A 13,241-nucleotide genomic window follows, 5' to 3' on the forward strand; every position below is an offset into this window, starting at 1 on the left:
GCAGCTTGGCGGGCCGCCACCCCCCCCCACACCCACATCCTCACCTCCCCACAGCCTCGGATACCTCTGGCCTGTCCGGCTGGGTCGATTCGCTGCGGCCGCCGCAGAACGGGCACCGGATCCGGATCACAGCTTCCCGCGCGCGGCCGGCGTCTCTCGTCCCATTGGAGCGCGCGGGGACAGCGCCCTGGACGGCTGTGCCCGGCGACCAGTTGTCAGATACCATTGACAACACCTTCCTTTCAACGTTTTATACCTGCCCTCTGCACGTGCGGAGGATATGGTGACAATTTTTTTTTTTTAATCTTAGCTCTGTCCCCGCGTGCCACTCTATTTGGGCATCTAGTATATAACTGTTCTCTCAGAGCGGTGACCGCAAAGTAAATAAATGAGTGAGAGGTGGTAAAACCCGGCAGGATTTCCGCTAGTCCTGTCGCGAACTACAAGTCCCAGGAAGCCTTTGAGCACGGACGCCACGGCGCTATCCACTCGGAAAAGGCCTTACTCAGCCCGGCCGCCACCCGGGCCAATCCCCTCGCCCAGCACCTTGGGCTGGAACCTGAGACCGATTCGCCCCCAATGATGCTCCAGTTGCAGGAGCAACATAAGTTTATCTTTGTCCCGAGAAAGAGGAGTAGCGTGGTTCCTGCTCGACTGAGCGAAACGACTGGCATCCTTCAGCTGGAAAAGCCAGCGCTCCGCCTGTGATTTTCCTGGGGGAAAAGTGGAGACCCGCGCGCCTGCCCTGCACAGCAAGGGACACCTTTTGGAGTCGTGTTTGCTGCTGTGATCCGCCAACTTGCCCTGGCCCAAGGCGCGGCTGGTTCCGACCACCTCTTACACTTCATTTATCCGTGGATCATTTTGAGAGTCGGTCTTGTAAATGTTCAGCATTTTGTTGCTTTACTGCTTCTTTCTGGGGACAGTGCCAGCACTTGCCGAGACCGGCGGAGAGAGGCAACTGAGTCCAGAGAAGAGCGAAGTATGGGGACCCGGGCTAAAGGCAGCTGTTGTCCTTCCCGCACGCTATTTCTACATTCAGGCGGTGGATACATCAGGAAATAAGTAAGTCGAGAAACGGCTCCCTAATTCTTTTGGAATGCAGTTAAAATGTACTCTGTTTCTCCCTTTAAGTTTTATCCGCCCAAGAACTCGTTTTTTCCACAGCAGTTGAAATTCCAGGATATTTGGATGCTATCCACATCTGGTTTTAACAGTCTTTCCCCATTCCAATCAATTTTTCTCTTTAGAAATAATTCCAGACTAGCTCTTCTTCTGGCTATTTTTTTAAAAGATTTTATTTATTTGACAGAGATAGAGACAGCCAGAGAGAGAGGGAACACAAGCAGGGGGAGTGGGGGAGGAAGAAACGGTCTTCCAGCGGAGGAGCCTGATGTGGGGCTCGAACCGAGAATGCCGGGATCACGCCCTGAGCCGAAGGCAGACGCTTAACGACTGAGCCACTCAGGCGCCCCTCTTCTGGCTATTTTGATAGGAACTCAACACAGGACTGGAGAGACAAAGCCCCTGCACTTTGCTGGAAGTACTATTTCCGCCTACTTTTGCATAAGCTGTTGTAAGGAATGTAGACCCAGTTATTAAAAACTTGGCTGGTTCATCTTTCTCTGGTGTTGCTCTCTGTTTTCAGGGAGACATCTGCAGGTAAGCATGTTTTGAAACTCAGAAAGAAAAATGAAGCACTATTTGAAACTTTACAGTTGAGAGGGAAAGTATCAAAGTGTGAATCTCCTAAGGGTTTGTAACGAACATTATTTCATTCCATTGAATTCCAACAATTAAAATGGTAACTTAAAACTTAGTTTAAGAATTAATAATCCTGAAATGATTGTCTTTTTTTATTGGTAGATGCTGACCATGTATATTTTGTAGGGGAAAAAAAATCTTGGGTATTTTAAGAAAAACTTCCAAGAAGTTTTCCGAAGTGGGGGGGGGGGTGTTATCAATCTTGTCACTTGGTTATAACAATTGGGGGAACTAAATACCATCTTAAAAATCTTCATAGCAGGGTGCCTGGCTGGCTCAGTTGGTTAAGTGTCCCAGAGTCCTGGGATCGAGCCCCGCATCAGGCTCCGTGCTCAGCTTCTCCCACTCCTGCTCCCATTGATTGCACTCTCTCTTTCTCTGTTAAATAAATAAAATCTTTAAAAAAAAGTGTCTGCCTTCAGCTCAGGTCATGATGCTGTCCTGAAATCAAGTACCAACATCGGGCTCCCTGCTCAGTGGGGAGTCTGCTTCTCCCTCTGCCTGCCACTCCCCCTGCTTGTGTTCTCTCTGACAAATAAAATCTTAAAAAAAAAAAATCTTTATAGAGAGAGCAGTCATTTAAAAAAGACTTTTATACATTGTCACTTAGATGATACACAACCTACTGGCTTTTGCCCACGCTGAACATGATTTATAATACTGCTCTTTAAAGAATCATTGAAATTTTTCAAAAGGTCATTATCTTTAGAGGCAAATTTCTAGGTGCATGAAATAAATAGTAGGTTGATAAGAATATTTTTATATATAGAATGCATAAGTGGGTTCTATGTTTATGTAAATATGTAGTCTTTACATATTCCCTTGCAATTTTCTAATGAAATGTTTATGTTATTGTGGAGATTTGTCATCCTCTGTTTCTTTTTTTAAATCTCTGATCTATCACATTCATTCTGGTACTATGAGCATATGAGAGAAGCAGCAACCATGTATGTTAGGGGGAGAGTATGGAGGAAAACAGTAAGGCTCACAGACTGAAGAGCATAATCTTTGTGCATTTGTGCCTTGAAATAATCTTTATGTCCCGCTGTTCTTCCCATGGCAGGTTCACATCTTCTCCAGGTGAAAACGTGTTCCAAATTAAAATCTCGGCACCGGAAGAGCAGTTCACTAGAGTTGGAGTCCAGGTTTTAGACAGAAAGGATGGGTCCTTCATTGTAAGATACAGAATGTATGCAAGCTACAAAAATCTGAAGGTAGAAGTTAAATTCCAAGGTCAACATGTTGCCAAATCTCCATATATTTTAAAAGGTAATTTGTAACATACTTTTAAAACAACGGTATTTATAAAGCCATATAATGGATATTTCTTAGGTGTTTTGAACACTGAGTGAAATTGTTACTGTGATATTTTGTTACTTGTATGTAATTAGGGCCGGTTTACCATGAAAACTGTGACTGTCCTTTGGAAGATAGTGCAGCCTGGTTACGGGAAATGAACTGTCCAGCAACCATTACCCAGATTCAGAGAGATCTGGCACATTTCCCTGCTGTTGATCCAGAAAAGATTTCAGAAGAAATCCCAAAAAGATTTGGACAAAGACAAAGCTTATGTCATTACACCTTGAAGGATAACAAGGTACAATTTGTGATGGTTTGCTTGTTTGCCTTAGTGATTTTGTTTGTTTGTTCTGACCGTTTGGCTCTAAGTAGCTACAGAGTTTTATTAAAAATCATTCTTTAGGGGCGCCTGGGTGGCACAGCGGTTAGGCGTCTGCCTTCTGCTCAGGGCGTGATCCCGACGTTATGGGATTGAGCCCCACATCAGGCTCCTCCACTATGAGCCTGCTTCTTCCTCTCCCACTCCCCCTGCTTGTGTTCCCTCTCTCGCTGGCTGTCTCTATCTCTGTCAAATAAATAAAAATAAAATCTTTAAAAAAAAATAAAATAAAATAAAATAAAATAAAAAATAAAAATCATTCTTTGGAATGCCTGGCTGGTTCAGTCCATGGAGCATGTGACTCTTGGTCTTGGGGTTGTGGGTTCAAGCCCCACATTGGGTGTAGGGATTACTTAGAAAAAAAAAAAAAAAAAAAAAATATATATATATATATATATATATATATATATATATATATCATTCTGAGGATCATTGTGATAAGCTTTACCTCAATGAAATCTGCCAGTACTTTTAGATTAACATAATAAACAAAATGGAAATAAAGTTGACAGAAAAACAGTTTCTGGATTAACTGCATAAATTTTCAATTCTCTTGCAGGTTTATATCAAGACTCATGGTGAACATGTAGGTTTTCGAATTTTCATGGATGCCATACTACTTTCTTTGACTAGAAAAGTAAGTATTTCTTTTCTCTTAGGTGTAATAGACAGTTTCAGCCCAGGTTTTACTATATAATTTTTAAAAATAACAGCATCAGTGGTGTTCTATTCTGGAACCTTCGTATAATACCATTCTGAAGTTTTATGTCACATAGGATAACTGCGTGCATTTCCTACAAATTTGGTGGCATAAAGCAACAGAAATGTTTGTTCGCTCATAGTTCTGGAGGCTACAAGTCTGAGAGCAAGGTGTCAGCAGGGCCATATGCCCCCGCCCCCAACCCCCAGAGACCCGTAGGGGAGGACCCTTCCTTCCTCTCCCTGTTTCTGGTGGCCTGCTGGTCATCCTTGGTGCTCCTTGGCTTGCAGCCACCTCACTCCAGCCTCTGCCCCTCATCACATGGCTCCCCCTGTGTGTCTCTCTCGCTTCTGTTCTGGTAAAGACACAAGTCATATTGGACCAGGGCCCGCCCTACTCCAGTATGACCTCAGCTTAACTAATTATATCTGCAACCCTATTTCCAAATAAGGTCATTCTGAGACACAAGGGTTTTGTACTTCAGCTTATCTTTTGGGGGGACAGATTTCAACCCACAACAATACCCTAGAAGGGAAAATGTCTTAGAATAAAATTGTTTCAGCACGAAACCTACTTTGAGCCCAGAGAAGGCTTGCTGTATGCTGAATCCTGTTCCTCAGTGTAATGTGCTTTTCGCCTGGTTAGAGTGGAGTACCTCACAGTGACAGTAAACTGGCTGATAGGAAAAACTATACCCACATTGTTACCGATTGCTTAATAATAATTTATTGGATAATCTGTGTCTATATCTTGATTGAATTGCTCATGGAAAATCACAGTACCTTCTCCAGCTTGCAGAGCACTTATAGTGAGTTTATTCGGGACATAGGCAGCTACAAAGCATCTGTATTCTGCCTCCTTCAGCTAAGACATCAGATGCTGGCAAGTTTTCCTTGCTCATCTGTGTCATTCCTTGGAACAATAAGACTGCTCTTCAGGACTCCAGTTTCTCAAGATGTTTCAAAGACTGACCAAAACAGTTCTTGCCTTAAAAAAATATGTCTTGTTTTATAATATCCCAAACATTTACCTGTGGCTCGATTAAAAAAAAACGAAGAAGAAAAGAAAAAAACAGGTTCTTTGAACACATTTGTGCCACTTGTCAGTAGAGGTGGTCTAGCTTGGAAATCCCTAGTGCTGGCTTTGGTATTGGGCTTCCAGAGTTCAGATTCTGGTCCCCCTAGTATCTGGATGGGGGGGGCATATTTCTTAAATGGGCACATCTGGCTCAATAACCGGGAACTAGGGTTAGAGTCCCAGTGCTTTGTGCTGTAATTGTGCTCCAGCAATTCCCTTTCTATCTCTGACCATCCTAGAGTCTCTTGGCAGCATTAGAGCTGAGATTACCTTTGTCATTTCATCTCTTTTTGAAGCTAGTCTATTGGCCAATTTGCACGTTACGGAAAGGAAACCTGGTATGCTTATATATGACAATATTCTGAAAAATTATCCACTATTCAAATTAGTGTAATTATCATCACCTGAAGCTTGTAAAGTTGGTATTTCATTTGGTACAATTTCTAATCTTTTTTAAGACATTTATTTATTTGAGAGAGAGAAAGATCACAAGCAGGGGGAAGGGTAGAGGGAGAAGCAGACTCCCCACTGAGCAGGGAGCCTGACATGGGACTCAATCCCAGGACCCTGGGATCATGATCTAAGCCAAAGGCAGACGCTTAACCGACTGAGCCACCCAGGCGCCCTACAATTTCTAATTTTTATTGTGTTTCACCACTCACTGGGTGGTCTGGCTGTGCTGCAGGATAGGATATCATGTGCATCTGGCCAAAGTGAAAAAGCAGGTAAATGCCACCCAAGGAAGAAAACTGAGCGGGATTCGAGGTTGCTGAGGGCAGACAGCACGCATACCAGCCTCAAGGGCTGTAGCGCCTACTTACAGCAGAGGACAGGGAACAAGATCCAGTCCCTTGCTGTGTGGCGGTCCCTCTGGGCCTGCAGATCTGCTCCCCCCGCCGCACCCCCGGACCTCCCTTACCCTGTGGCTGCAAGCACCTCACTTCCTGCTTCAGTAGAAGCTCCCTGACCCCTCCCTGTGAGGTCTGAAATACAGCAAGCCGGGCAGCCTGAGGGCGGTGGACTCCGGCGCTTAAGCAGAACAAGAAGTACATCCGCTCACGAGGAGGTGAGCCCAGCCCAGACTGCGAGGGCTCTATGCCTTGGTAAAGAAGTGTTCCAGACCCGAGACCCGTTCTTATGTGGCCAAGCTGGGGTGGAAAGACTGCGTGCACGGGGCTGCCTCTCCCCACACATTGATGCACATGAGGGATTACCCACTGCAGCTAATATAAATTAGCTCTTGACTGTCTGTTTCCAGGTGAAAATGCCAGATGTGGAGTTTTTTGTTAATTTGGGAGACTGGCCTTTGGAAAAAAAGAAATCCAGCTCACACATCCATCCGATCTTTTCCTGGTGCGGCTCCACGGATTCCAAGGATATCGTGATGCCTACGTACGACTTGACGGACTCTGTTCTAGAAACCATGGGCCGGTGAGAGACGGGTCTAAGATGACCCAGAGCCTTGGTTTTCTTTCCTTGCTGAGTTCTTTCTCAGCCACCTTTGTGCTGTGATGGTTTGGGAGGAAAATCTGTGGTACTTTCTGTCTTCCAGAGTAAGTCTGGACATGATGTCTGTGCAAGCTAACACGGGTCCTCCCTGGGAAAGCAAGAACTCCACCGCAGTCTGGAGAGGGCGTGACAGCCGCAGAGAGAGGCTGGAGCTGGTTCAGCTCAGCAGGAAACACCCAGAACTCATAGACGCTGCCTTCACCAACTTCTTCTTCTTTAAACATGATGAAAGCCTGTATGGTCCTATTGTGAAACACATTTCATTTTTTGATTTCTTCAAGGTATGACATCAGTTTTGTCCAATCCTTTTTGTTTTCCCAAATGTCTTCATTTGGGGGAGGGAAACTAAGGCCTATAAACTATAGGGGGGTGAGAGAGGTGGGCACAAAATTTAGTGAACATCAAGGCATGAGGCCCCAGGAACTGCTTTGGCAATGTGGTTTGTACAAATAATGCATCAAGGGAACTTGGGGCCTGGGTAGAGCTAGAAGTTTTTCCCCAACTGACCCTCAAGGTAAGCACATTTCAGCTCCAAATCCTTCTTATTATTAAATATATGTATGTGATTTTACAAATACTTCTCCCAGAGCATCGCAACAGACTAAAGAAGATATAAACCAGGTGTCTCTTATCAGAGTCTCTGATGGGGAAATGTCTTGAAACCCATCCGAATGATTGCCTGGGAATTCTGAGGATTAGGGAGATGCGGATCACTCATGTTTCCTGGGGATGGATCCTTTTCCTAACTCCTTCTTCTGGGCAGTGGGACACTGTCCTGTTCTCCAAACCACTAAGTGGTTTCTGAAGACCCATGTCATGGAATGAAAGGTGGACAAAAGGTAGTCACCTGTCCTCTGTATGTGGGAAGGCAAGTGGTTAGCAAGCTCTCTCTGTGCTGTAGATAGCCAAGTTTTCTTTTGGTTCTTTTGATGGGTTCCGTGGCAGCAGGTAGACCTCCATAATGCCTAAGTTGAAATGTCAGTGTTTCCTCCATATGCATATCACAAAGACCTTTGAAAGAAATGGTTACAGAACAAGGAGAGCTCTTATCAGCCATCCCTCCTTAGAGGGTGTTCTGTCATGCCTTTGCTTTATTCCTACCTGTTGAATTTGCTACAACTAAAGACGAAGTGATTATCACAGCTCTGTGAATATTTTTATTCATAAATGCTCTTGCCCCAGAGCTTGTTAATTTCGTCTCAAGACTTGTGTAGCCATCTGGTGTTTAAAAGGTATGGTTAACGTGGCATAGGCCGCCATCGTTAGGTGCTCACATGTGATCAGTAAAGCAGTAGAGAGATTACAAAGTCACAATAAATCTACCTTTCCTAGGACAGCAGTCTTGTTCTTTTACTGTCTGCTGTAACGTTAGACTCGTGGACCCTTTGTGAAATTTAGGAGAGCATGGCAATAAGCCTTCAGCGCTAGGTCAGGTGTTCTAGGATAGCATTTACTCCATGGCAGAGGCAGAGGGCAAAATCTGGCCAGTTTGCACCCGATAATGATGAGGCTTTCAGTGCGGAAGGACGAGGAGAATAAAGAGTGGAGAAAGGCCATTTAATGACGGCTTTTATTTTACCGCTGTCTTGCAGCATAAGTATCAAATAAACATTGATGGCACTGTCGCCGCGTATCGCCTGCCGTACCTCCTAGTCGGTGACAGTGTTGTGCTAAAGCAGGACTCCATCTACTACGAGCACTTTTACAATGAGCTGCAGCCCTGGAAACACTACATTCCCGTCAAAAGCAACCTGAGTGATCTCCTAGAAAAACTCAAATGGGCAAAAGATCATGATGAAGAGGTAAGGACCCCAATAGCAGAGGTTCATTGTAAATGTCGTGTCCCTGAAAAGCATTCAGGATGCTCAGAGAGAGACCCTTACCTGTAAGTGGGACACCAAGTCCCCATGGCAGCACATCAGCCCCCCTCGAGGTGAACACAGGTGTCTGGGCTTGGAGTCACTGTCCATTCCACATGTGAAACAAAAAGCTAAAGGCTGGCCTCGAGTATGCTGTCCCTTTTGGTCAGGTTGATCAGAGCCCCAAGCACTGCCTCATCTCTGCTAGCACCATGGAAATTGAGATGGCAGGTCCGGCAGGAAGAAAAACTAATTGCTGTAGATTAAAAGGAGGGATTGCATGAAGTAAACTTCAAACGAATTGCTGAGAATTGTTAAGGCAGTGCATCAAGCTTTGTCTTGCATTAACTTTACAGAGTCATTGTTACTCCATTTAACCTGTGCCCTCTCTCTGCAAGAGAGAGGCTTAATTCTAGAAAGTCCAGTATGATTCCTCAAACTTTCAAGTCTAAAAAAAAAAGACCTCCCTTTCATCTGAGCATACCCCCTTAAATGTTCCCTTTACCACATAAGACTACTCTCAAAGATATTCCTTCTGCCATTGTCCCACTATCCATGCGCTCTGAAGATCAGTTTGCATATGTCTGCATGGGAAAAAAATATGTTCCATTAAAGGCTTCTGTTGTCATTGTTCCCACAGGCAAAGAAGATAGCAAAAGCAGGACAGGAATTTGCAAGAAATAATCTCATGGGTGATGACATATTCTGTTATTATTTTAAACTTTTCCAGGTCAGTATTTTCTAAGAGAATAGACATACAATTTGTAATTGGACATGTTAGCAGCAAATAATATTTCACTTAATAATTTCTTAAAGTATATTAATATAAGGAGATATATATATACTTCTATGGGCAAAAACCAGGGACCAACATCAAAGAGTAATGAAAATAGTACAAAACCAAAGATTAGCTAGAGAAGAATGCTACAACATGATGGGAAAGTATTTATGTTCGCACTCTGTGCTGTATGGTTAGGAAATTGGCCTCTGATCCTGCAAAGTTACTGTGTTACTGTGCGTGGTTCTGTATCTTCTTTTTGTACAGTCTTGCTGCTGCCTTACCAGTTCTTTGTCTAAACATGCACAGTGTCTTCAGACCTATAATGCTGACCCCATTGGGCCATGACGTCTCTTGGAAAGTGTTTACATGGGCCTAAGCATTTAGGAATTATAATCAAAGTATATCTGATCATTTAAAAGGATGTTTTAAAAAATATATAGTAGTAAACACGTAATTTGCTAATAATACGAGTAGATCTAAATTAAGATTTTTGTTTTAATCTCAGAAATCCGGGTAGTGAGCCCCAAATCTTAGACTCTGCTACAGAACAAAGTCGGTCTGTTTCTGGTGTGCACCGGCTCCTCCCCCTTTGTCACCTTCCCAGGGGATGGTGCAGGGCTGGGGAAGGTGAAGTGTGCACACTGAAGGATCACGGGATTTACTGTCTGAATTCCTAAAGCTCCACGGGTTGTGTTCAAACAATTCATTCATTCAGATTGCATTTGCTGGAGCATCGCCGCCCAGCCCAGAGCCTAACCAAGGCAACACATTATAAATGAAGACGGTGGCCCAGGCTGCGCGGGCCATGGTGGGGATCTGCTCTGTCCTCAAACTCCCAGGCTAGGGGAGATCGTGTGCACCATTATTTTCACTTCAAGGCAGACGGTGGTAAAACCAAAACCCTACAAGTCACATAAATAAAGGATAGAATCAGGAGAGGTCCACTAGCAATAGGCAGCCAGTGTCTAAAGGACAGCCACCTCTCAGAAGCTCTGTTGTTGTGTGTTTAAGGGGAGTATGAAGAATTTTGCTTATCACAACTTGTCACATATGGGCTAAAAGGACCATATTCTAGCAAATTCTAGCGTATCTAATTTGGTAAATGTACTTTAAGTGACATAAGGCACACTTTTGAATTGTTGCTCACACAGGAATATGCCAGTCTGCAAGTGAGTGAGCCCCAAATCCGAGAGGGCATGAAGAGGGTGGAACCACAGACTGAGGATGACCTCTTTCCTTGCACCTGCCACAGGAAAAAGGTAACCAGAACTGGCCAGCATCAGAGTAAGAACTAGTGCTGTTCCAAGTCCTCATTCGTTCCTTTAATCCTTCAGTCAGACAGCAAGAATTTGAGCTCCTCTGGGGTCCTCTATGCAATTCAGCCCACCAGAGAGGCGGATGCCATGGACAACCAGGCCGAAGAAAGGGCGTTGCTGACATGTAGATAAGAGAGAAGACCCAGGATCCCCACCTCTGCCCCCCCTCAACTCCAGCCAAGTGGAGGAAAGCCTTTTTTTAACATGAGAATTCAGATCCCATGGCATTTGAATAGATGTTTACAGTTTGAAAAGTATGTTCACATGCGTCTTGTGAGATAGGTTTGGCCAAGCTCATTACCTCAGTTTAGAGATGAAAAAAATATATAACCATGATTATTCATGTTATCAGATGATTCATTTAAGAAGCAATCTCTGTTGATACCAGCGTATACTGATTTTCATTTATAAAGGGCAGAGTCACATAGATTTGTAAGTCTAAAATGGACCTTAGGGGTCACTCAGTAAGTGCCTTCATTTTATGGTTAAAAAACTGAGCCTGGGAGCGCCTGGGTGGCTCAGTTCTTAGGCATCTGCCTTTGGCTCAGGGCACGTGATCCTGGAGTTAGGGGATGGAGCAGCATCGGGCTCCCTGCTGGGAGTCTGCTTCATCCTCTCTCACTGCCACACACACACACACAAACACACCCCCGCTTGTGTTCCCTCTCTTGATGGCTGTCTCTCTCTCTGTCAAATAAATTTTAAAAATCTTTAAAAAAAACAAACAAAAAACAAAACAAAAAAAAACAGCCTGAAGAAGAATTTAGCTCAGAATCATCTAGCTGGATTATAGCAAAGCTAGGACCAAAAACCAGTCTCCATCTTCAGACTGTGCGCCTGGTTGTGTATAAAGACATGATGTGGCAGGGGAGGGTGGTTTTGATTGAACTTGTCTTTTGCTTCAATAAACATACATTGTATAAAATTGTACATAGATATACATATATCTATGTATACGTATATATTCCATACATATACATATATGATATACAGGCTTGACGTTATTCCAAGCAATATCTTCATGTGTGTAAATGGACAAACTCAAAACTGTGGTATTGTGACCAAAGATGAGAAGGCAGATTTGGCAATTATTATGCCTGTCTCACAAGGAGGTTTTAAAAGGAATAAAGTGACCACTGTCCCCAGCGGTGTGATGGAACCAGTTTATACAGGCTCACTGACTGTGACATATTCAGGAATTTTGCACACCGGTTACTTTCGGGTAGCTTGGAATCCACCTGGTGGGACAGTCACCATGACAACAGCAGGTGCTACACATCAGAGTTTCGGTTATTTTGTTTTTATTTTGTTCTTTGGGAGTACTGGCTTGCTACTAAGTAACTAACCCCTAGAGAAGTGGCACTTCATCAGTGTTAACCCCTGTTGGTGCTGGAAATTCATAAAGTGAATTAAAGCCATTGAGCAAATAAAAATTGCTAGAATCAAGGGCACCTGGCTGGCTCAGTCAGTAGAGCATGTGACTCTTAATCTTGGGGTCGTAAGTTCGAGCCCCACATTGGGGGTAGAGATAAAAATAAAAATCGTAAAAAAAAAAAAAATTCCAGAATTGAAATGTACCCCCTCATGAGATTGGTGATTTCATATCATAACACTTGTTGGCTCCAGAGGAAACTGGGCAGCTCCTTTCTCCAGTAACCCCCCCCCCCCCCCGGCCTTTTTTAAATTTTTCCTCTTTGTCTAAGTGATTTTGAGGAGTGCCAAATCAGTATCTTCCCCTGAATGGCATACTGAGTGGCTTTGTTAATTTCCTCCTCACTGTCTGCTCTAGCCCTTCACTGTCGTGATTCACAGCACAGGCCCTTTACAGGAATGCAGACACTTAGATGTCTGTGTTGTTCATCGTAGTCCCAAAAACCACAATGTGACTTTCCCCCCGGGGCGATGCCAAGCATAGTCTAGGTCCTACACGCCTCCAGCACCAACTTGCCTTTTTCCTCCTCCCATCTTTAGGGGAAAATAATAGACTAACGTAAGTTTTCTTGACTCATCTAAGACTTCTTGATGGCACTAAATATTTTGCTTCTTAATTGCAGACCAAAGATGAACTCTGATATGCAAAATACCTTCCCTTCAAATAATGGTGCTCTGAAGACTCTTCTTAACTGAAAAGAAGAATGTTTTTTAAATATTAATTCCATGGACAGTATAAAATCCACTGTGTGATTGGATTATGAACATATGTTTCTTCTTATGATGCAGTATTCCCATAACGATCCTTTAAAGCATGGTTTTAAAATTTTATAATAAAACCACTTTTATTTTAAGGGCCTGTGTTGGGCTGATTATTAGCTGTGTTTGGACTGTGGAGCGGTGCCCAGAGGGGGGTCTGGGCCCTGGCCTCCGTGTGGAGCATCACGGCAGCCACCACTCACCCGGACACATGGTTTATGTGACAAAGCAGTGAACTGCGGTCTTTATGCCACTGTGACTTTGGATATTCAGTTTCATGGCCAAACATGATTCTAACTCCGGTACCTTACAAGGCCTTTCATAACCCGCTTCTGCCTGCATCTGTAATCCAGTTTCTCACCAACTC

At 43.9% G+C, this 13,241-nt stretch overlaps 2 protein-coding genes across 3 annotated transcripts in view; one reads left to right on the plus strand and one right to left on the minus strand.

Annotated features, from left to right (window-relative positions):
* The window catches only part of BIVM (basic, immunoglobulin-like variable motif containing), a 76,651-nt gene extending 76,209 nt beyond the window's left edge, over positions 1-442 (minus strand). Inside the window, exon 1 of one of the 2 annotated variants that reach the window (XM_026493576.4) lies at positions 65-442. The gene's annotated coding sequence lies outside the window, so the exon portion shown is untranslated. Of the gene's footprint in view, positions 1-44 lie in introns of both variants that reach the window. The other variant, XM_048215498.2, reaches the window with a different exon arrangement.
* Positions 387-12,969, plus strand: POGLUT2 (protein O-glucosyltransferase 2). The gene is made up of 10 exons (XM_026493577.4): positions 387-1,065; positions 2,828-3,033; positions 3,156-3,361; positions 4,002-4,079; positions 6,478-6,650; positions 6,772-7,009; positions 8,321-8,530; positions 9,228-9,317; positions 10,520-10,627; positions 12,739-12,969. Exons 1-10 carry the CDS (start codon positions 884-886, stop codon positions 12,754-12,756), a joined length of 1,509 nt encoding a protein of 502 aa, XP_026349362.1. The 5' UTR covers positions 387-883; the 3' UTR covers positions 12,757-12,969.
* Positions 12,970-13,241: the final 272 nt, after the last annotated feature.

The sequence above is a fragment of the Ursus arctos genome, unplaced genomic scaffold (genome assembly GCF_023065955.2).
Source record: "Ursus arctos isolate Adak ecotype North America unplaced genomic scaffold, UrsArc2.0 scaffold_10, whole genome shotgun sequence".
Lineage (NCBI taxonomy): Eukaryota > Metazoa > Chordata > Mammalia > Carnivora > Ursidae > Ursus > Ursus arctos.

Excerpts from the sequence above, each read along its gene's own strand:
- POGLUT2 (XM_026493577.4), top strand. The coding sequence starts at position 884 with ATGTTCAGCATTTTGTTGCTTTACTGCTTCTTTCTGGGGACAGTGCCA. Across the intron at positions 4,080-6,477 it reads TACTTTCTTTGACTAGAAAA|GTGAAAATGCCAGATGTGGA; the intron begins GTAAGTATTTCT and ends GTCTGTTTCCAG. Across the intron at positions 9,318-10,519 it reads ATTATTTTAAACTTTTCCAG|GAATATGCCAGTCTGCAAGT; the intron begins GTCAGTATTTTC and ends TTGCTCACACAG.